The following is a 23,556-nucleotide window of genomic DNA, read 5'->3' on the forward strand; positions in this document are numbered from 1 at the left end:
ACCGCGAGATCGTGACCTGAGCCAAAATCAAGAGTCAGATGCTTAAATGACTAAGCCACTCAGGCGCCCCTAGAAATTTTTCACGTAACATAAAATTCATCACTTTCAAATGTACAATTCAGTGGGTTTGAGTGTATTTACAAAGTTGCACAACCACGACCACAGTCTGGTTTCAGAACATCTTCCTCCCCCAGAAGAGACCCTGTACCTGTCAGCACTCACTCCCACTCTCATGGCCCCAAACCCCTAGCAACCACTACTCTAATTTCTGTCTGTATGGGTTTGTCTATTGTGGACACTTCATTTAAACGGAATCATAGACCTTCCGTGTGGCTTCTTGCACTTAGCATAATGCTTTCAAGGTCCATCCACCTGCTACGTTGTAGCAGGTATAAGTTCTTTATACTGTTTATGGCTAAATAATATGTCACTGTAGAGACATACTATATTCACTTGTCCATTCATCCTACTGAATGTGAATTCATTCACATTTACATTTAAATAGCACATGGGGCCGGCAGCTCCTGCATTGGTCAGCAAAGATCTAGCTCAAGAGGAATAAGTATGTCAAAGTAGACAAATCGGTGAGATCTGAGTTCCAGGTCGAGGCACAGCCCCCTGGTGTGGCTAACCTACTTTATGGTTTTTTTGTCTACTTGTCTACCAAATGTGAGCGAGGGATGGATTCCTCCCAGCTCTGAAATTCCAAGAGCACAATGCTTTATAGACCAACTCCTTGCCCATGATGCAGGAGGTCAGATTCTGGGTGAAGAATGTGTGTTTTAAGGCCACCCAAACTCATCTGAGTTGTTTAAAGCTGTATCCTGGCTGGACACACGGTGGGGAAATACCAGAAGTTCTCTCAGGTTTCTTCTATTTCATATGGTGTAGGCACTCTGTCTTTGGAGGTCTCGGGGGGTCATGACTTCTCCCCCTGGGTCTCTGGGATCTGGGCAGGTGGTTACCTTGAAGACCTTCTTGGCCCAGGTCCTGAAAGCCTCTTCCTGCCCACAGAGCTCGTCTCCCTCCCTCATCTTCAGGATCCTCTCTCCTCCCAGCTCCTCCAGGAGGGTGTCCACGGCATGTCCAAAGGCGCAGAAATGAGGGTAAGCCCGGGAGCCAAGGCCAAATACGGAGAACCTGCCGAGGAGACAAGAGATGGTCTGTGTTAGGGGACTGTGGGGCATGAGGGGCGTCTGGTTTTATGGACTCCATGTCTCCCCTAAATTCATATATCGAAACCCTAACCCCTAATATGGCTGTATTTGGAGATGGGGACTTTAAGGTGGTAACTGAGGTTAAATATAGTCATAAGGATGGTCCCTAGTCCAATGGGACTTGTGTCCTTAGAAGAAGAGGAAGAAACACCCAATAGCATTCTCTCACTCTGAATGTGCACGGAGGAAAGGCCATGTGAGGGCACAGCAAGAAGGAAGCCGTCTGCAAACCAGGAAGAGAGGCCTCACCAGAGACCAATCTTACTGGCACCTTGATCTTGGACTTCCAGCCTCCAGAACTGTGAGCAGATACATTTCTGTTGTCGAAGCCACCCATTCTGATATTTTGTTACAGTAGCTTGAGCAGACTAACACATCTGGCATCTCCAGAAGCATCTCCATTAGCCCATGGTGGTCAGACAGCCCCAAGCCCACCTGGGTTAGGCCATTTTAAAAAAATCTGGGAGCCCTTGGGGCCTCTTCTCCTCTCCTTCTGGTCTCTGCAAGGTATGACCATCCTCGGGAGAAAATTCCCAATGGTCCTACGGAGGATGAGCTGGGGATAGCGATGACCCAGAACCATTGGCTGTGTCTTGTGTGCCCCTTTCTAAGCTGGAGAAATTAGTCTATTTTATGGGAGGGCTTGAATTCTACAAGGGACACAAGCAGATTAGTTTTAAGTACACAGGTAATGAAAACCATAACACAGAAGTCCTCAGGGACCTGCATTAATGAGATCAGAAGGCCTTGTCATTAGCACGTCAAATGTTCGCTGTGCATTGACTAACTGGAATTAAAATTAAAACTTAAAAAAACCCACATCAAATGTTGGTGTGTAAACAGGTGCTTCTACAAGGGGATGGAAGATTTATAAAGATGCTGACTCTACCGCTTGCAATGTCTCTGACATTGATTTGCCTCACAAACCCTCTCTGCCCAGGTACCACCAAGAAAACGTGGCTGCTGGAATCAGCGGGGGTCAGGTTAATGAGATTTTCCTCTCTGGGAAGGTGGGGTGGCCTTGACTGAGGTGTGAGAAGGGGAGGGCTGTGTGTCAGATGGCCGCTCTTGCTAGTTCGCTGTCCGACTGACACTTGGTCCTGGCTGTGGGTCTCGACGTCACTGGGGCAGAAGTGACAGGTTCACACAAGTGGGACGAGAACACCCCACCCCACGTCTTTCCTAGCCTGGAGTTTTCTGCTGGAGACTGTCATCCCAGACAAGCCCAGGCGTGGATCTGTGTGAGCTATTCCATACTGTCTCTGCCTGGGCCTCCCAATCCGTTTGTTTAGAATGAAGGGGTCAGGCTGGCGAGAGATTGAGATGGGGGAAGCAGAGAGGAGGAGGGGAAGCTGGGAAGGGACTCCCATTCTCTCTGTCATTGGAGAATGCACTTGACATGGCTCCGGGGGTCTCACGGGTCAGGTGAAGGTTAGCATGGGTTAACATCTGCTTCTTTTAATCCCACATGCATGCTTCCTCTCTGGGCCTCTTCTCCTCTCCTGCCCTTCTTTCCCTGGTTGTAGAGGCTTTCTAAAGAAAGTACATGGGATTAGGCAGTGTTTGCCCCCGCAGCCCCCCTCCCCCACTTGCCCGCTCATGCCCTTCCTGGAGGTGGGTTCCTCACCTTTTCCTCCAAGGGTGATGGTGTGACAGGAGAGCTGATAACTAGGAGTGGACTGGTTGGAGGGGGGCCAGGAACTTCCTTCCCAAGCCACGCCCCCCTTAACCTCGGCCCAGTGGAGACTGGAAATTCCCAGCACGAGTAATGGCTTTGTGGTTAAGCCGTTGTTCCTCAAACATGCGAAGTTTACGTTCACGACGTCACCATATGTGACCACGGCTGATACTATTATTTACTTATTACCGCTGTTTAGCTTGCTTTGAATTTGTCTTCACCACCTCATCAAAACCACTTGTGTTCACTAGCAGGTGGTTCGGGTAATTCATGCATTAATACGTTTCCCGATGCACCTAAAGACCTGCCTCCCAGTCATCTCCTAGACTCACGTTTCCATTATGACCTTCACCTTGGGGTTTCAAACTTCCCATTTTAAGCCTCCAAACCAGGAATTGGCAAACTTATTAGACATGGGGCTGGAGAGTAAATATTTTTAGGTTTCTAGGCCAAGAAACAAAATCGAAGCTGTTATGTGGATGCCTTCATAACAGAGAGAAAACAAATTCCTGCACGTTTTTATTGACGACATAAACATTTAAAAAATTATTATTACAGTTATTGAGGATGATTTTTTAATAATATGTCTACCTATGAGACTGGGGTTCCTTGTATGGGGGGGTGGGTGGCATTTTGCTTAATTGGGGTTCAACGGTAACGGTTTCTATCCTCAAGTGAATTGCCAATGTTCAAGTGCAAAAACCACTCCCAGCTCATGGGTTGTGTAAAAACATACAGTGGTCAGGCTGGATTGGGTCTCCAGGCTACAGCTTGCCAATGCCTGCTCTGAGCCGTGATAGATTCAACAAGAGAAAAACGGGTCCGGCTGTCAAAGCACAAAACTGGTGTTTCAATGTCAAACTAAAACAACGCACTGATGTCAAACCCCATAGAAAATAACACCAAGGGTGAACCCGGATGTACACTATGCACTTTGCGTGATGATGATGTGTTAGTGTAGGTTCATCAACCGTACCAATGGACCACTCTGGATGGAGATGCTGCTGGTGGAAGAGGCTGTTTCTGTTGGGGGAGGGGATATATGGGAATTCTCTGTATCTTCCTCTAAGTTTTGTTGTGAACCTAAAACTAAAACTACTTGGAAAAAATAAAGTCTATTACAATGTGCACTACTGGGCATAAGACTTCAATATCCAGGACCCCTCGTGATGTGTACCATCTACTGAGCACTGCCCTGAGCAGGTAGGAAAAGGTTCGGTTAGCAAAGGTCGGAAAGATTTGTGGCCAGGCCGGGATACTCAGTGGACATCAACCTTGTTTTCACAAACATCTGTGAAACCAGGGATCTGCAGTTTTCTTTCTTTCTAAATGCTCATTGGACCACATTCCCAACTGTTGAAATATAAAATATCTGCCCGTATCCCATATAAAATGATCTCTTGGTATGTGACCACTGCCCTTTGGTAAACATGGGGTTAGGCCAGTATTTTTTGAACCAGACTGCACATTAGAGTCACTTGGGGAAATTAAAAAAAAAAAAAAGGCAATACTTGCCCAATTCTAGACCAATTACATCAGAATCTCTGGAAATGGGGCTTGATTATCAGTATATTGCAAACACCTCCAGATGATTTTGATGTGTGTCCCAGGTTGAGAGCCACTGGGGCATGGCAGGGTGTCTCCAGAAGTTTCTATTAGGTGTAACATATCATTGGGAAGGGCAGCTTACTGAGTAATTTCCAGGGATTAACATCCTTTGGCACAAATGATGTGCTGATGACGGGGCGAGATTTGGGTGATGGGGCTCTGACAGAGTGTGTATAGGAAGGGGTCTGGGTAGTGTGCTTTAATGGGGCGAGGGGAGTCCCCAGAGAGCTAGAGTGCAGCTGGTTATTCAAGAGACGGACAGGAATACAAGGGAGGAACCTTAAGCCCACTTTGCAACTAAATCCAGTTCCCCAAGATGGCTTCCCTGAGGCCCTTGACCCCTGCTCACCTCACGTTGGCCAGGGGTCCAGCACTCTCAAAGTTGTCTCTGAGGTCTGGCCCGTCGCCTGATGATTTATGGGAGTCGGAATACGAGGAAACACTATTGAATCGGACCTTGTAGCTCCTGCCAAAACAGAAGAGACCCTGTGAGCTCTGGCTTGGAACCTCCTCCTGAGGTCCTGTTTCAAGGACCTTCTCTTGCATGTTGGTTGAGACCATAACACTTCCATGGACTCTTCCAGAATGGATAAACTTACTCACCCACCACTAGAGCTAGCCATCTGCACATGACCCCGCTTGTATTTAAAGAGGTTTCCCACCATACTCAACTCAGGGATCTTGAGAGCCAGACAGCCAAAACGATTTAATTGGCAAAAAAGTCACGAATAGATCAGACCACCCCCTAACCATTAGAGAACGCTTCGTTGCTTCCCAAATTTTAACAAGCACAAGAATCATCTTGGGATGCTGTTAAAGTGCAGATTCTTTTTTTTTTAATTTTTTTAATGTTTATTTATTTTTGAAAGAGACAGAGCATGAGCGGGGGAGGGGAAGAGAGGGAGAGGGAGACACAGAATTTGAAGCAGGCTCCAGGCTCTGAGCTGTCAGCACAGAGCCGGATGAGGGACTCGAACCCATGTGCTGTAAGATCATGACCTGAGCCGAAGTCGGACGCTTAACCGACTGAGCCACCCAGGCGCCCCAGAAAGTGCAGATTGTGATTCAGCAGATCTGGGCAGGGCCTAAAGTTCTGCATTCTAACAAGCATCCAAGAGGCACCAATGCTGCTGATCCCCAGACCTCACTTCGAGTAGCCAGGAACTAACTGGTGATGTCCACTCTGGTATCTCTGTGTGGCTATTTAAAAAAAAACTTTTTTTAATGTTTATTCATTTTTTGAGAGAGAGAGTGGGGGAGGGGCAGAGAGGGAGACACAGAATCCGAAGCAGGTTCTAGGCTCCGCGCTGACAACACAGAGCCCAAAGCGGGGCTCGAACCCACAAACTGTGAGATCATGACCTGAGCCGAAGTCAGACGCTTAAGCAACTGAGCCACCAGGCACCTGTACATGTGGCTATTTAAAAGTAAAGTTAAATTGATTCAAAATAAATACAGTTAAAAATTCTGTTCCTCACTTGCACTGGCCACGTGTCAAGTGCTCAAGGGCCACGTGTGGCTAGTGGCTGCCCTATCGGATGGCACAGACATACAGCATTTAGAAAGTTTCATTGGATCGTGCTGGACAATTCCCATTCAATACTCTCTCTTCATCAAGTTACGGTCCTTGGATGTTTCAAGGATCTGTCACATTTCCCATTTGAAGTCAATGTGGAAAACGTTCCGCACTGAGACATGGCATAAAAAGAGACTGAATTCCTTATTAAACGATTTTGAAGGGGAAGGAAGATGTCACTGGAACTCAGACCTCAGCACGAGAGGCTCAGGAGCTTTGAGACTTCAAAAAAAGATCCAGTTTCCCCGTTTTCCTCTAAAAGTGGTAAGGTTTGTTCTCAGACAAGGCAAAAACAAAATAAAAACAAAAACAAAAAAAATCCCCAGACCAAAAAAACGAAACAGAACAACTCCCCTCAAAACAAGAGACCAAAACCAAAACACAACAGCTTAACAAATATGAGTGCAGAAGACGAAAGAAAAAAAAAAAGACACTGTGCATTCTGGCAGCAGGGTTTCTAAGCTGGATGTTCTTCAAAGTTTTTGTTCCAGCATCAGGAAAGTTCTAAATATATGTAAGTGTATTTTCTGCCCTAAAATAGTCTCACACTGAGTCACTTCTCCAAATAAGTCATGCAACATATCAGGGGGTGGCTGTGTCGTTAGTGTGGGAGGGATGGTTGATGGTTGTGGGTTAAAAATAACAGCACATGTATTTGTATGAGGTTTGAGGTTTTTCCAAATGCTTTCCTCTTTGTTTTTATCCTTTGATCCTCTCAACAAGTCCCAGAGGTGGTCAGGACAGAGATGGGTTCTCCCCATTTGGCAGATGAGAAAGACTGAGGTCCAGAGAGGTCAAACGCCTTGCTCAAGTCTGCTTAGTGAGTTAGTGGCACAGCCCGGGTTAGAGTGCAGGTCTCCTTGATACCCAGAGGTGGCTTTGGATGCTCGGGCATCGGACATGTGTGCACATGTGCACAATCACACACGCCTTGCGCACACACGCCTGCATGCACATATGAACGCGGTATATACATGTGCACGAACGCATGTGCACACATGCACATGTACACACACATGCACGCACACGTGCACATAATGCATGCCTGCACGCATACGCACGCATATGCACACGCACACATATGCATGTGCACACACACGCACGCCTGCACACACATGCACACATGCACACACATACACACATGCACACACGCACTCTACCTCTGCTGGCTGTCACGGGCTGCAGCCAGACCATGGACTTCTGTGTCACCTTGGGGGAGGGGAGGCCCTTTACGGGGAAAGAAACGCAAGGGTTCCGGGTACCTAGAGGGGAGAATGGATGGTGCCCTCTCTCTCCCTGAAGGAGGGGTGAGGGGGAGCCTGTGATGGCCACCTAGGAAAGAAGGGCAGGGAGAGCGAGGACTAAGGTGCTCATGGTCAAAGATGACCGATCACGAGGGACTCAGCTGTCCCTTGGATATGGAACGAATGTATGTGAGTTTGGCAACAGGTGCTTGGCTAAGAGAAACCCAGGAGAGGTTTTCCGCAGACCGCCGTCTCCAAACACCAGTCAGCTGTGGTGTCTGCTCTGCTCCACGCTGGAGGAGACGCCGTGTTGGCCTAATGGAAAGACAGCTCAACATGCACACGCCATATGTTGCCTACTTTAGGGGGGACTTACAGGCTTCGCAAGGGTGGTCATCATTACAGGTATTTGTCACCTTAGGAAATATCTTTAGAACCCAACCTGACATTGGGATGCAATTTCAGCATGAATGTCTTTTGGCTACAGGTTTTTTTGTTTCATTTTTGCCTTATGAGGTATGTTATCTACTGAACTCAACCTCTACATTAGCTACAACTCCACCATGAGCGTCTGATGGAAAAGTTTTAGGGAAAGGAGCTCACTTTTGCTGTTTTTGAATGTAGGTTTCCAAAGGGGAAAGATAATAAGAATTGGTATTTACATAGGGCTTCTAAGTTTTCATAAGACGCTTATAGCTATTACATCTATTTTCTCCTTTGATTCTTACAAGAAGTTAAGGCAAGTATTTGTATGGACAAGGAAACTGAGACACGGGGCTGTGAAGTTACCAGAGAAGCCAAAATATCAGCCCCAGTGGACTCCAGACACCCACCAGCTAAAATTGCTCACAAAGGGGCTTTAGGTCACAAAACCCAGCCAGAACCCAAATGTGAACCCCAGATGCCAAAAGACAATCTTCAGTTACCCACAGAGTATGTCATGTGACCCTGGAGGGTCATTCACTTACTTCCTTTCCTCCTGCACGGAGTTGGGGTGCCTCATTTCCATCAAAGCACAGCCGAATTTCTGGAAGCCAAGAGAGGAGTAAAATGTGAAGCATGGGTCTATGAACCCAGAATAGGGTAGGGCACTGAGCATCTGGGGTCCTGGCCGGTAAAAGAGGAGCCTGATGCCTCTGGGGGCCAGGATGTTAGAGATGGTTAGGGGTTCAGGCTGGGCAGCAGATGTGCGTGAAAGGGCCAGCTGATAAAAGGGCTACAGTGTGTGGACCCCCAATTCCCAGCACACAAATCCCCATTGTGGCTTTCTCTTTACAAATTTTTTTAAATGTGAAATTTATTGTCAAATTGGTTTCCATACAACACCCAGTGCTCATCCCAACAGGTGCCCTCCTCAATGCCCATCACCCACCCACCCTGCCCTCCCACCTCCCCATCAGCCCTCAGTTTATTCTCATTTTTTGAGTCTCTTATGGTTTGCCTCCCTCCCTGTCTAACTTTTTTTCCCCCTTCCCCTCCCCCATGGTCTTCTGTTAAGTTTCTCAGGATCCACATAAGAGTGAAAACATATGGTATCTGTCTTTCTCTGTATGACTTATTTCACTTAGCATAACACTCTCCAGTTCCATCCATGTTGCTACAAAAGGCCGTATTTCATTCTTCCTCATTGCCAAGTAGTATTGACTCTACTTCTCTCATCTGGAGCAGGGGATGCCAAGCTCTTAATGGGAGCATCCATTCCAAAAGAAGTAGCTCACTAAGGTGACAGCATTGTCACTAAAGATTGGCTCATCAGTGGGCACCAATAGGCTGAGGTCTTGGAATTGTCCCAAATCTTTGTGAACTTGGATCCAAATCCAAGTCGTGGGCGTTGAGGCTCTGGGAGGATTTGCTAACTGAACGGCAGGTGTAACTGAGGCCCCTCCTTCTTCCCCCTGATGGGGAACATGCTAGAACAGGTGAAAGCTCGTCTTACCTCCCCATTCTCTGGGGGGTCGCCATTGCCAAAAGTGCTGGTAACCACTAGGACCAGAGTTTCATGTTCCAGGTGTACAATGTCATATTCTTCCATGGACATCACCTAGGTGGGTGAGGGGGAAGGGATGGTGGGGAGAGAGGAAGTGAGGTGGTGACAAGGAGAAGAGGTAAGAGAGAACAAAAAGTGAAGGAGAAGAAGAGAGAGGAAAAAGATGAGTCATCTTGAGCCATCTCCTTTGGAAGAAGAACCAAAAGTTCTGGGTGTCACTATTTCAATGGGCTCAAGTGGGTAGCACGAAAAGCTTTTTGGTAGTGTGGGACCTTTCTAAAGTCACAGTGGCCTAAAGGACCACAAAGAACCTGGGGCAATGGTGGAAGGGGTTGGCTGCTAATAGAGACAGATCTTGATTGAGATCGTTGGGCTTATTATAACCAACTGATCTGGGAATCTTCTTGACCACTTTTAGGCTGGGAATGGCCCGGCTGGATCTGACCAGGTCTGCTCAGTCTCCTTGCTAATCCTCCCTCCAGCAGTATGGGGCCTGGGCCAAGTAAGTCCGAGATCCCTGCCTTAAGGAAGATTATTGCTCTCTATCTTAGCATCTCTTGGGCCACATTTCTCCAAGTAGGTTCTAGGGAAGCCCAGTCTTCCGAGAGGCTCCTTAAAAATAAGTGAGCCATGCACAAACATGTTTATATTCTATCCCCTTTTCATTGGGAGATTAGAATACAGCTGACCTAAAACAACATGGGTTTGAATTGTGTGTGTCCACTTATAGGTGGATTTTTTCCGATAAATACAGTACTGTCAATGCATTTTCTCTTCCTTATGGTTTTTTAATAACATTTTCCTTTCTCTAGCTTACTTCATTGTAAGAATATGGTAATAATACATGTAACATACAAAACATGTCAATCAACTGTTCATGTTATCAGTAAGGCTTCTGGTCAACAATAGGCTATTGGTAGTTAAGTTTTTGAGAGTCAAAAGATGTATGTGGATTTTCAGTGCCCCTAACACCGATGTTTTTCAAGGGTCAGCCATACAGACTTGCAAATTCAAGCCTCCAAGAAGTCATTCAGCAAAGAAACCCACTGAACTGTGTTTAATGCAGAGCTTCCCAAGCTGACCCCAGAATGTTTTTTTTTTTCATAAACCCTCTAAGATTTTGCTCTGAGATGGGGTTTCATTTTGTGGACTCCTAGACTCCTAGAAGGTCATGGGAGGAGAGGACATCAAAGTCCCCTGAAATTTAGGTGGATGTGCATATGTGTGTTGATGGCTACCTCGGGATGTGCTGTCATCCATTCTCAAAGGTTCTTCTCTGTTGACTCCACTCTCTCCCCTTCCAACTATACGTACCACAGGGGCCAGGGAGCTGGCGCTTCCCCCTACTCACCTTGGCATCAAAGGCATGTTTGAAGATCTCACACAAGGTTTTAGCATAGGCCTGCGACTTGCCCGTCTCTGTGGCATAAAGGATGGTCGCCTTGACCCTCTTGGCCATTGCCTGTCCCATAAGCTTGGCTGAGAACTTGACGGCTCTGGAGAGAAAAGAATGGAGAGGAAAATGGGAAATGTAGAAAAAAGGGAAGATGCTAGGCTGGGACTTTGGGGCCAGAACCATGATCCTCGAAATGCAATGAGAGAGAACTTACTCTCTTGATCTCTGATGGTTTTAGGGACACTAGAAGCCCAAGTTTAAAACCATGGTTGGTTTTGTTAGTTTGTTGCTTGGTTGTCCAAACCTAGTCTTGAGAACCTTGGTTTGCCAAGCATTGCCCCCGAAGACAATCATTCATTCATTCATTCATTCATTCATTTGTTCATTAATTAAACATTTGTTGAGTGCAGAACATCTGCTAGGTATAGTTATAGGAGCTAAAGAACATAAAAAAGTAGGTGTCACGGGGCTTACATTTGTGTGTGTGTGTGTGTGTGTGTGTGTGTGTGTGAAAGAGAGAGAGAGAGAGAGAGAGAGAGAGAGAGAATCACTAATAAATCACCAGGCATTGAATTAGAAGGAAATTTAGAGGTTTATAGATCCACAAAGGAAGGACTAGTCTGGTTTAGTCAGGCTTGCATATTCAGAGTCTCGCACAGAGTCTGATATCTAATAGGCGCTAAATAAATATCAAAAGAAGGGATGATTTTTAAAGATGCTGCTACCACCGGAGCCCTGGGGAGTTGAAATATCAAGTCGAGGCTCTTTCTTGCTAAATGGAGAATTCAGAGCCAGTGTTCCTTTCTTCCCATCCACCAGGGCACCGGGGTGGCAGACAGGCAGTGGCTCGGGAATGGCTGGGCTCACCTTCTGAGCCAGCATCCCGGCTCTATTAGGAACCTCAGAGTAGACAAATCACTAATTACCCCCACCTGGGGATTATTGATGGTAAATTCATCATTTTTTAGAATCAGGGAAACCACCCACATTGCAGGAGCATTCTGAGCCAAGGGGGAGAAACAGAAAAGAATAAAAGGTGCCCAGGGGATTCCCTTTGAATGACTGGAGCATAAAAAAGCATCTATAATTAACTCCCATTGTTTCTACCCCTCACTTAATAGTGCAATTAATGTTTTAGATTTCTTCCTCCCTTCTCCCAGAAACAGTTGAACCGAACTGAAGCCAAAGGCTGCTCTCCCTGACAATATCTGTGATTCTCTTGTTAGGAAAGAATGGCTGCTGATGTGTTCTCTTTTGGCTGGGAGATGGGGTTATGTGGAAGGAGGGAGAGAGGAGGGAGAGAGGGAGACAGGTGCTCTGGGCCATAGGAATGGAGCCAGGACCTGGGTTTGAGTCCCTGTGGGATCCACAGCCCTCGCTTCTGGGGTCTGTGGCCTGCATGGCACCTGTTGTACATCTAGGGATTGTATCCAGAGAGTTCTGGACCCAAGAGGGCCGATGGAGGAGGAGCTCAGTGTATGCCTAGCTTCTGTGCCAGCAGTTTAACTCCAAACAGGGGTCTCTGCTGAAGGGGCCAGTGGAATTCGCTTTCTTTAGGAGAAGGCTGGCATCCCCATTCGATCATCTCGGTCAGCCCCACCTCACTTGTCAGAGGGTCCTTTGGCTGGCCACACATTCTTCAGGCCTATTACTCTTCAGTGGCCTTGGCCCATAAGACCCTTCCCTCTTCTCCTTTGCTCAGCTTAGTCTATTCATCTCATTCTTCAGCCCAATTGTCATCTTCTGAAGGAAGCCCTCTCTGACATCCCAAACTGGGTTCGGTCTATTTACGGCACCACGAAACCATTCCTCGATGGCGCACTGTATTTGTGTGATTCTTGGACAAGTGAATGGCTTTGAGCTTTGACAAGAACATCATTTAACTGGCTGATCAGGCATTGCTGGAGCCTAGCACAGTGCCTGGCACAGAAGAGGCACTCGGTATTCACTTGTTGGCCAAATGAATGAATGAATGACTGACTGAAGGAGCGATGTTAGAGTTCAGCCCTGAGAGAGAGAGAGCCCTCCCGGGTTGGTTTGTACCAGCTCCTCCCTCCTCTGGGTTCAGTGACTTCCTGTCAGCAGCTTGAAATTGGCCATGGGGGGAGTATTTACACCCTGGAAATGGACAAATGTTACACATCTGTTGTTGTTGTTATTATTATTATTAAAACAGCTGGTTTATCAAAATGCCATTGCCTCCAAGACAAGAATTTAGGAAACAGAGGTGAGGAAAGTGAGGTTGGGAAGGAAAAAAGGTTGGCGCAACATCCATATCTCAGGCCCTCAGGCACAGAAGGCACGAGGTGGCCAGAGAAAATGGAGAACTCACATCGCACAAAAGGTCAGAGGCATAGGCATCTGCCCAGCCTCCTTCTCTGGGGCTCTCCGAGTTTGGAGGCACCTCCAGTCCCCACCTATTTCCAGGAGACTTACTCTGCCAGCTTCTTGAAGCCGATGGCTCGCCGCTTTGTGGGGGTTCCATTGGTGCCTTTCCAGACGTGGGTGTTCCAAGGCTCAGGCTAGGAAGAGAGGACGATGGTCACTGCAGTGAGCGAATCTGGCTCCTCTTGGGAGAGGCTCGGGACTCCCTGGGTACTTGTGGCTGCCCAGCTATGCCCAACCCTCAGCCCCTGAAGGGAGGAGATCTGCTGGCGGTGACCACAGCGGTCCTTGCCCCGACTGGCCAGTCCAGTCTGCCTGTGTTGTCCTGCTAGACCTTCTCACTCAGCCCTTGGTCCCTCTGCAGCCCTCTCCTGGGAACCCCTGACTACTCCCTTTGTCTCCATTAGCGTTCTGGCTAGGGCCACGCTGTCCAATATGGTAGCCGCTAGCCACGTGGACTATGGAGCACTTGAGCGTCCGCAGAGGAAGTCTGAGTTGAGACATGCTTGGAGCCAAACATGCATATACCAGGTATTGGAGACTTAGCACAAAAGAGGCCGGAAGGGGTGGGACCTGGTATTCGAAGGACGGGGTGAGTCGGTAGTTGAGCATCTCCTGGTGGAAGACAGGGGTGACACTGCCAGACATGGGGGGCACAATCCACACCCAGTCGGCGGGGCAGCCCCCCCGGCAGCGGTATTCATTCTCCATGTGCTTGATGAAGGACTCGGTGGCAGAGTGGTGGTCAACGATGGTCACTTTGTCACTCTGCGGGAGGAGAGGGGGCACAGTCAGGCGGGAGAGGAACTGGGGTATTTCCGGGACTCCCTTCTCCACGGGGAGCGCTTCCCAAAGGGTGGTCCTGGAGATGCTGCGAGGCCTTGTGAGCTGATTCTCTGCATCTCTCTCTCACTCACATCCAGGGAAGAGTCTCCTTTTGACGCTAATACACCTTTTAATACCTCTCTTGCCAATTTTCCTCTCTCCTTTCTCCCTCCCTCCCTTTTTTTTTTTAAAATAAGAGAGAGGAACCTCAGGCAGCATTTAGCTAGAATTTGACAACTCTGTGTTGCTTTCCTTCTGTTTATTTGCTGATTAATTTAATATTATAATTACCTTCTATTTATGGCAACCGATACTCTCCATTTATGGCAGTGATACAGAATCCTCTTAAAGTAAAGAATTTTAAGTATTAAGCATGGGTTTATTTATCCATTTATTTAGTTTTTGAGAGAGAGGGCGCAAGTGAGCAAGGGGGAAGACAGAGAGAGAGAGAGAATCTCAGAAGGGGCAGAGGAAGAGAGAGAGAGAGATGGAGGGATGAAGGGAGGGAGGGAGGGAGGGGAGGGGAAGAGAGAGAGAGAGAGAGAGAGAGAGAGAGAGAGGGCTCACCTGAAGTGGGGCTCATGTTCACCCGATGTGGGACTCGAACTCACTAACTGTGAGATCATAACCTGAGCCGAAGTCAGATGCCTTAAAGACTGAGCCACCCAGGCGCCCCAAGGATGGATTTATTAACACCACGAGGCAGAAATCGCAACAGAGCTGGGTGGACTGCAAATCTGGATAACCGGCCCCGGGGCCCCCTCTGGTGGGCCGGTCTGGATTCCCACCGTGTGTAAACAGTGCTTCCCCTCTCTGCCCACTTTCCGTCCTCAGCCACTCATCCTGCTCACATCCCTGCTGTCTCAAGCCCACTGAACCACACTCCATCCTCCTCAACGTCTCCCGAGGCCTCACTCGCCCATGGCCGAGAGAGAGGAGAGGGGGCTTGCTTCCGTCTCAGGCCATCTCAGCCTGTCTCTTCCCTGGGATATTCCTCAGCGTATCCATTCTCCCTGCTCCTGACCTGGGGGCCTGCAGTTCACATTCGTGTGCCCCGATGACGTGATGCGTTCATTCTCTGTGTGCCTTCCGTGCGTGTCTGGGAGGGTCTAGCTTCCCAGACTCAGCCCCCAGAGGATAGAGCTGAGCTCTGTTAACAGAGCGTGAGCTCTACTCTGCAGTCGACAGGTTTGCCCAGGAGAATGCCAGCTTACGCCCATCACCCTGGCATTATTATCAGCAGTGTCTTCCTTTTGCCCTCAAAAGGATCATGGTTTGGGGCACCCGGGCGGTCAGTCAACTAAGCGTCCAACTCTTGATTACGGCTCAGATCATGATCTCACGGTTCATGAGTTCGGGCCCTGCGTTGGGTTTCTCTCTCTCTCCCTCTCTCCCTCTCTGCCCCTCCCTTGCTTGCATGCATGCTCTCTCTCTCTCTCTCTCTCTCAAAATAAATAAACTAAACTTAAACACGAGTATCATGGTTTAGATGATAAATTCTAAACTCATCCTACATAATATCATTTACCACAGCGCCACGCGTTGAGAAGCCTGTGCGTGTCTGGTTAATGAGGATGAGTACTTGTGTCTGTTGTGTGATAGTCTGAACCCCGAAGAGGTGGGCAGGACACAAAGGAGGCGGCCTGCCAGCCCAACTGTCATCGATCATAAGCAACAGGTCACAGCTCCCCTCCCCCACCTATTACCGCTTCCTCCAATGGTCCCCACCCAAGATCCAAAATGGAGATTAGGTGTACATGATGGGAAGTGGACCTCTTTGGTGCCCCCCCTGGTGCCCCCCCCCCCCCCCCCCCCAGGAGCCAGGTCTCACGACCGTCTGCTCCACACCTTGGAGGCGTTTTAGTTCCCCTCTGGGACGTGTGTGCTGTGCTACCTGGAAGCTGTAGAGAACAGCAATGTTGATTTCCACCAGTGCTTGGTCCTTCCACAGGGAGGACGTCTTCCTCATGTCCAAGTTCATGTTCTTGGCCACTTCCTGGAAGAGGAAGGAAACACAGACTCACAGGCTGGGGCACCCGTGGAGAGACAGGGCTGGCTAGTGGTCACTGATGAATTTCTTAACGAATTAGTCAACTCATTCCCGGACTGATGAACTCATTCAAAAGATTTTTTTTTTTTTTTAATGGAGAACCGACTGGTAGCAGGAAACTAGAGAGACGTGGACGGCCCTTTTATTTCTGAGTTTCCTTTCTTTCTTTTTTATGTATTTATTATTTTATTTTATTTGAACTTTTGTAATGTTTATTTTTGAGAGAGAGAGAGAGAGACAGACAGAATGTAAGTGGAGGAGGGGCAGAGAGAGAGGGGGAGACGCAGCATCCAAAGCAGGCTCCAGGCTCCGAGCTGGCAGCACAGAGCCCAACGTGGGACTCGAACTCATGAACCGCGAAATCGTGACCTGAGCCGAAGTAGGACGCTTGACTGAGCCACCCAGCCACCCCTCTGAGTTTACCTTCTAGTGGGGGAGAGAGACATTTACTATTTAGGGAGAAAATAAGACAAGGATATGAGATGAAGAGGAATACGGGGGCCGGATTTAGCCAGGACAGTCAGGGAGGACCGACTGTGGAGGTGGCATACCAGGTGGGACCAAAATAATGAGAAGCAAGACATCTTCAGATCTACGGAGGAAGGCTGTAGACAGAGAGGACAGTACGTGCAAAGACCCTGTGGTGGGATCAGGCTTCCACCATCTGAGATACAGAAAGAAGGCTGGTGTATTGAGGGGTGGGTAGTGAGCCAGGGGAGTTGGTGGGAGATAAAGGCAGGACTGGATCGTGCAGGATCTGGGATGAGCCCAGGAGTCAAGATTTTATTCCCAATATTGTAGCATGGAAAGAGTCTTCGGAGGGTTTTAAGCAGAAGAGTGGGTCTGAGAGTGACATCATCTGCCTTCTAGAAGGAAAAGCTTTCCACTGATCCTGCTCCACACTTGGGGTCCTGATCATGGGCGCTTTGACCTCAGGCGGACACCTGTCTGACTCCATCTAACAGATGAGGAAACTGAGGCTCAGAGAGGTCCAGAGAGCCAGCTGGCCTCAGAGCCGGAGCCCAGGCAGACGCATAACGTCCAAGGACCCGAGAGCTGCCGCCATAGCCGGCCGACTCCTTTGGCAAAACTATTGGAAAAAAAACAAAACAAAAACCTCCTGACATTTATGTTACGACTCAGGAGCTGATGTCAGGAGTGGGAAACACCCAAGAGCAAATTCATTAATTAGAGCCTTGCTGTTCCTTCCTCTGTCAATTCCAGTCACTTGTGGGAGCCCAGGTCTCATTACGGGGCTGGCACACGACAGTTTCTCAGGTCTGGGTAAACTGCTTCCCAGCCCTGCTCTCAACATTCGTACATAACAGCCGTCGGGCCTGGAGGGCTGGAGTGAGAGAGGATCTCATCTGAGTTACTCGGGAACAACTCTCTGCAATCAAAATGTAAGCAGGAATCATGAAAAGCAGATCTCATATTAATTCATTCTTTGAGGCCGAGGCGTTAGGTTCCTCTGTGGTCCTTTGATAGTGACACACACACACACACACACAGAGAAAGAACGAAATTCGCTGCTTTACATAAATACATTAAAAACTCGAGTAATTTTGTGAGAGAGGAAAGCATGTGTAGCCATTATGCTGAGACTGTTACGTCTACAGCATTCTTTTGCTTAAAAGAATGGAAAGCATTTGCAGGAAAAAAAAAAAGGTTATGTGATTTTTAAAAATCCCCAAATGTGACTTGAGGCACATCTATGGAAATTGCCTGAAATGTCTCTTCCTTTCCTGCCAGGAGGTTGTACAGATCAGTGGCTGCCCTCTAGAATCTTCTGGGGAGCTCTGAAAAATGCTGGTATCGAGGCCCCATCCTTCAGCAACGATATCTGAATCCCGGTGAGTGGGAATCTGGCAATAATGAAGTTCCCTAGGTGACTCCGGTGTGTGGCAAGGCTAAGGACCCCGGCCTTCGATTTCCAAGCTAATACCTATGGAATTTTTAAAAAACGTTGAGACACAGTTGGCATACAACGTTGTGTGAGTTTAAGGGGTACAAATTTGAGGTGTTGGTTTGATACATTCATGTGTTGCAATATGATTACCACTGCGAGCTAACACCTCTGTCATGTCACATAATTATTATTTCTTTTTCTGTGGTGGGAACAATTAAGATCTAGTCTCTTAGCAACTTTGAAGTGTACAATTCAGTGGATTGTGGATTATAATTACCCTTCTGTGCCTTAGATTTCCAGAATTTACTTATCTTTACGCTGCAAGATTGTACTCTTAAACACCTCCTCCCTAACTCCCCGTCCCCCCCCACCCCCCCCACCCCCCCAGCTCCCGGTGACCAGCGTTCAATTCTCTTTTTTATGAGTCTGGCTTTTTTAGATTCCACATATGAGCGGTATGTATCATATAGTATTTGTCTCTGTCTGACTTAACCCACTTTAGCGTAATGTCTTCAAGGTCCATCCACATGAACGCCCGTGGATTTTAACCACATAAACCTAATTAATGCTTGATTCCGAGTTCTTTAAAAAAACGTTTTAACGTGTATTCATGTTTGAGAGACACAGCGTGAGTGGGGGAGGGGCAGACAGAGGGAGACACAGAATCCGAAACAGGCTCCAGGCTTTGAGCCCGACACGGGGTTCGAATTCACGAACCATGAGATCATGACCTGAGCCGAAGTCAGATGCCCAACCGACCGAGCCACCCAGGCGCCCCTTGATTCTGAGTTCTAATCTTGCCTGATTTACTGTGTGACATAGGCCCAGTGCTTAACCTTTCTGTTTCCCAGTGCCTCCTTTCGAAACAAGACCCACCACAGCAGACAGTTGTTAGGGACAACGGCTGCTGGCAAGACCACAGCTGTCCCGATGCATTCTCCAGATCTGAGCTCTGGACTCCACCCCAGCAGCCTTCAGCAGATGAGGATGATTCAGCCAGGAGGGGATCTGATGCGGATGCTGGGCAACCACTGCCAACCCCCTTCCCTTGTGTTTCAGAAAAGAGGCAAGAAATGTCCCAGGTTCGTGGGTCGTTTTCAAACCCTTCTAACAAGAGGCCGTGTAGCCGGGTGGTTATGAACTTGGACCTTAAAGCCCGACGGGGTTCATTTCCCAGCTCTGCCACCGTGTGACTTTGAGCTTGTCACTTTAACCCTCCCAAAGGCCTCAGTGTCCTCATCTGCGAAATGGGGGTTATCATACCTGGAGGTTGTGCTGAGATTAACTGAGCACACACATACAAGGTGCCTGGAACAGTGTCTGCCCACAGGACATGCGCTGTTCACGCTGTGGATGCCCTGGAATTGCCAGGGGCTCCACAGAGGTTGCGGAAGTTTCCAAGTTTCCAAGCCCCAAAGCTCAGCTGTGGGGAAGGACTGTGGGGCCCACGCCCTCTGCCCTCTGCTGGCCCATCGCGATGGCGGGGGAGGGACCTCACCTCCAGGATGTTGTATCGAGAGTTGTCACAATAGTCGCGGACGCCAATCTCTGTGCCCATGTACCAGCCGCTGAAGGGACAGGCGGTGAACTCCAGGCCACCAATCTCCAGCAGCATGTTGGACACAGCGGGGAGGCCATACCACTTCAGGCCCAGATCCTTGAACCACTCAAACCTGTGGAGAGCGACACAGCCCCGCTCACCATGGGGCGGGAGTCTCTCAGGCAGACATGTGGGCGGGACAGCCTTGGTCTGGGGATGCGGAAATGCCAGCAACCTCCCGGGACTTGCTGTGTCAGAACCGGACTCCTGGGCTCTGCTTTAGACCTGTGGGATCACAGGCTCCACGGCTGGGTCTGATAATATGCATTTTAAACATGTTTCCCAGGTGATTTGCGTGAACATCCAGGCCTGGGAACCAGTGCGCCAGGCTGCTGTTTCTCTCCCGAACCCACCCTGAAAGTTAATCCAGGAGAAAAGGGAGTCTTGCCGAATTCCTTCCTACCTCAGGGCCTTTGCATGGCAGTCCCTTCTTCCTGGGATCTTCTCTCTTCCTTCTGTGTCTGTCCAGCCCTTACCCAAACTTAAATTGTCAGCTAAAATGTTGCTTACTCTTGGAAGCCCTTCTCTGATGCCCAGTTTAGGTTGGGTCGGGCAACTTTGTCCCTCTGGGCATCATAAAATTTCTTTTGCAGCACTTTATTGGAATTAAGTGGTTATTTGGGTAACAGGACGTGCAAATTCTTCTCCTTGAGATCAAAAGTGTCATGGAGGCAGAAATGAAGTCAGCTACAATGGCCGGCCCAGAGCAGGAATAATAAACTGTGTTGAATGAGCGAATGAGTAAGTGAATGCATTAATGAATGTAGGCCAGGCTTCACCAGGGAGACTGGGTGAGTTCCCAGATATTGGGCAGATATTGTCATGAGCCTCAGGGCACTTGGTTCCTCTTCAGGGCTGGGGCTAGGGTGAAATAAATAAGGCACTAGCCCTGGATGCAAAATTTAAGGGTGCACCAACAAAACGAGGAATTGAGTCTAATGCTACTTTTTATTCACATTATATTCTAAATTAACGCTTTTCAAAAAATCAAAATTAATGGAAAAAAAAATCCATCATGAGGGATGCCTGGGTGGCTCAGTTGGATGGGCGTCTGAGTTCGGCTCAGGTCATGATCTCATGGCTCGTGAGTTCGAGCCCCGCGTCAGGCTCTGTGCTGACGGCTCGGAGCCTGGAGCCTGCTTCGGATTCTGTGCCTCCCTCTCTCTCTGCCCCTCCCCTGCTCACACACTGTCTTTCTCTCCCTCAAAAATAAATAAACGTTAAAAAAAAAATCCATAGCGAACAAAATATCCCAAATTTAAATAAAGACGGGTCTCACCTTGCACATGCATAACTTACCTTGCTTGCTTCACCTGAATCTCAGCCCTGAACTGGATCCTGTCTTTATTTGAAATTTTCAGATAAAAAAATTTAAATTTGGATCCAATTTTTGATATAGAAATTCATTTTGATAAGTATATTACATTACAATAATATTTATCTTGATTATTGAGCTTTGGGGCACCTCTCCCTTACCCTGCCCCTCGATTTTGCCTCCAAGGATAGTGTCTCACTAAGGATCTCCTTCACTCTCAAAGCGTGTTTTGTTTTTAATTTTTTTTAACATTTATTCATTTTTGAGAGACAGAAACAGAGCATGAGTGGGGGAGGGGCAGAGAGAGAGGGAGACACAGAATCCAAAGCGGGCTCTGGGCTCCGAGCTGTCAGCACAGAGCCCGACGTGGGGCTCGAACCCACGAACCGTGAGATCATGACCTGAGCCGAAGTCAGACGCTTAACCGACTGAGCCACCCAGGGGCCCCTCAAAGTGTGAGTTTTGCTGGTGCGGCTGGCGCAGCCCTTGTAGTTCCTTCCTGGCTCCAAATTCCTTTTGGACTTGACCCACATCAGGTCACACAGTTCTAGTGCTCACAAGACAAGAGGTGTTTCTGCTTTTCTACCCATACGGCTGGAAAAAGGGCAAGTTCTGGTTGCTTGCTTAGGAGCAGGGGGAGGAGCGAGATTCTGATTCAGAAGAGATGGTGCCCCCTGGCTGGTCCAGGAGGATTTGCTCATTCCTGGGGAGGCCCGCTCTGCCCAGGCCCAGGAAGGAACCAAGGCCCCCTTTCAGCCTCTGTCTGGGCTGGAGGGAGAGTCAGGGGGTTAGGGGGCCAGGGGGAGGCACTGGGTGAATCCTCCCACCCTCACCCACCCCATGCCAGTCCCTCTTACCTGGGGTGCCTGATGGGCACTTCCAACACCAGCTCTGGGGGGATCTGGAAGAGCTCGGGATCGTTGCCGTTGGCCTGGAGCAGGAGTGGCAGGATATCGAAGCGGCCTCTTGGGGGTTTCCAGCCCTGCTGCACACAGATCTGCAACCAGAAGCGGCCAGATCACACCAAGGCCACCGCCGACCTGTCCCCAGACCCTCCAGGTGCTATGGCAATGGAGGGAGGGGCAGAGATCCCAACGCAAGCCTGCCGACGGCACCTTTCTCTGGAGGCTCTGGGCCACGCCATCTCCTCTATAAAGTTCTGACAACACACGTCTGTGTGACGTCTCCCGGTCCACAGGACAGAAGGCAAATCTGTCCTCCTGCACTGTGCTTTGTTATGTTTTCTGAGTTTTTTTTGTGGCCCCGGGGACTCCCGGAGGATAAGAGCTGAATCTGATTGTTGTGTCTGTAACGCCCTCGAGCACAGGGTCTGGCATGTCCTAGGAAATCCCTCTGGAACTGTTTGCATTGAGCACCCTGAGAGATAAAGAAAACCTATCATATTTGAGGAGGGCGGAATGATCAGAATTTGCGCATAAATGCATCTGTTAGAGCAGCTGTCCAATCAAAACTTAAAGCAAGCCACATAGGTAATTAACACATTCTTCTAGTAGCCACATTAGAAAAAGTAAAAGTCCAAACAAAAATCAGGTGAAATAATTTAAATAGTATATTCATCTTAATAATATTTCAACAATTTCAAAGCTTCAACACTATTTGATTATTAGTTACTAATCATCATAATTATAATCTTTATTAGATTAATAATATCAACTTATTAGTATTGAATTAAAGTATTGCTATCCATATATGAATATATTTGACATTAAAGTTAAATATGAAATATATTCATCCAACAAATGTGTCAAATATACACTGTGTAATATACAATTAAGTGTATTAATCATCATTAATTTGTTAATGATAAATGATTAAATACGTTATTAATATTACTATAATAAAGATATTTAACATTAACATAAAGTTTAATATAGTTATTAACTCAATAGGTGTATTAACTATTAATAACTATAATAGATTAGCCTACCGTTATCTATAATATTATTTCAATAGGTAACTGAGATAAAAATTATTAATGAGGTGGTTCCTACTCTCTGTTTTGTTCTCAGTCTTTGAGACCCGGTGTGTGGTTTGCACTTAGCTTAGGACGCACCTCCATTTGGACTCACCACACTTCCAGGGCTCACTAGCCACGTGTGGCCAGCGGCTGCCACGCTGGCCAGGGCAGAGTGAGAGGGTTTCGAAAGATACGGTCATGTGGTTATGTTTGGGGTGATTCTTTCTGCTGTGTTAGTAGAAAGAGGAAGCTCGAAATCAGGGGCTTAGGCAAACATGTGCAGTCAGCGAGGTTTCTGGAGACAGAAGGGAAGGAGGGGGCTGTGGCATTTATGTTCTGGTGGCCATGAAGACAAGGTCAGCCAACTATGCAGTTAGCGCTCAGCCAAGTGGAGCCGCGAGTCTGGCCGAGTCTAAACCGGCACAGGTGCGACTCCTGGTCGCCCTGGTTACAGCCCCTTCTTCGCGGTAACAACATTTTAATAAGAAAAGCCGCATGCAAATGAAGTCGGCAGCCAGGGAGTGGAGCAGGGCTTGGTCTGGCCAGCTCAGTCCTGAAGAAGGTACTGGGGTGGCGTTTGAGGAAAGAACAGAGAAGAACCTCGGCCAGGGATGAGTGAGCCATCAGGAAAAGGGGTGCCGGGCTGTGTGCCTGAGATCATTCTAGGCAGGGGTCTGCCCGTGGCGTCTCCCTTGGGCACAGACGCCGGAAGCTACCGTGGCTAACCTGTGCTACCCGTCTGCGTCGCCACCGAATGGGGAGGTGGTGGTGACAACAGCTCCTATCAT

General features: G+C 48.2%; 1 protein-coding gene across 4 annotated transcripts in view; it reads right to left on the reverse strand.

The window, feature by feature from the left end:
• Nucleotides 1–23,556, reverse strand: part of NOS1 (nitric oxide synthase 1) — a 182,366-nt gene that overhangs the window by 22,189 nt on the left and 136,621 nt on the right. For 3 of the 4 annotated variants that reach the window (XM_078435745.2, XM_078435747.2, XM_078435746.2), the window contains exons 9-19: nucleotides 21,648–21,787; nucleotides 19,374–19,548; nucleotides 15,811–15,912; nucleotides 13,665–13,859; nucleotides 13,143–13,228; nucleotides 10,662–10,806; nucleotides 9,260–9,364; nucleotides 8,292–8,350; nucleotides 7,240–7,341; nucleotides 4,853–4,969; nucleotides 966–1,140 (exon numbers count right to left, since the gene is read on the reverse strand). In XM_078435745.2, the coding sequence (XP_078291871.2) occupies nucleotides 966–1,140; nucleotides 4,853–4,969; nucleotides 7,240–7,341; nucleotides 8,292–8,350; nucleotides 9,260–9,364; nucleotides 10,662–10,806; nucleotides 13,143–13,228; nucleotides 13,665–13,859; nucleotides 15,811–15,912; nucleotides 19,374–19,548; nucleotides 21,648–21,787 (1,401 nt within the window). The remainder of the gene's footprint in view (nucleotides 1–965; nucleotides 1,141–4,852; nucleotides 4,970–7,239; nucleotides 7,342–8,291; nucleotides 8,351–9,259; nucleotides 9,365–10,661; nucleotides 10,807–13,142; nucleotides 13,229–13,664; nucleotides 13,860–15,810; nucleotides 15,913–19,373; nucleotides 19,549–21,647; nucleotides 21,788–23,556) is intronic. The other variant, XM_078435748.2, reaches the window with a different exon arrangement.

The sequence above is a fragment of the Panthera onca genome, chromosome D3, assembly GCF_046562875.1.
Source record: "Panthera onca isolate mPanOnc1 chromosome D3, mPanOnc1 haplotype 2, whole genome shotgun sequence".
Taxonomy (NCBI): domain Eukaryota; kingdom Metazoa; phylum Chordata; class Mammalia; order Carnivora; family Felidae; genus Panthera; species Panthera onca.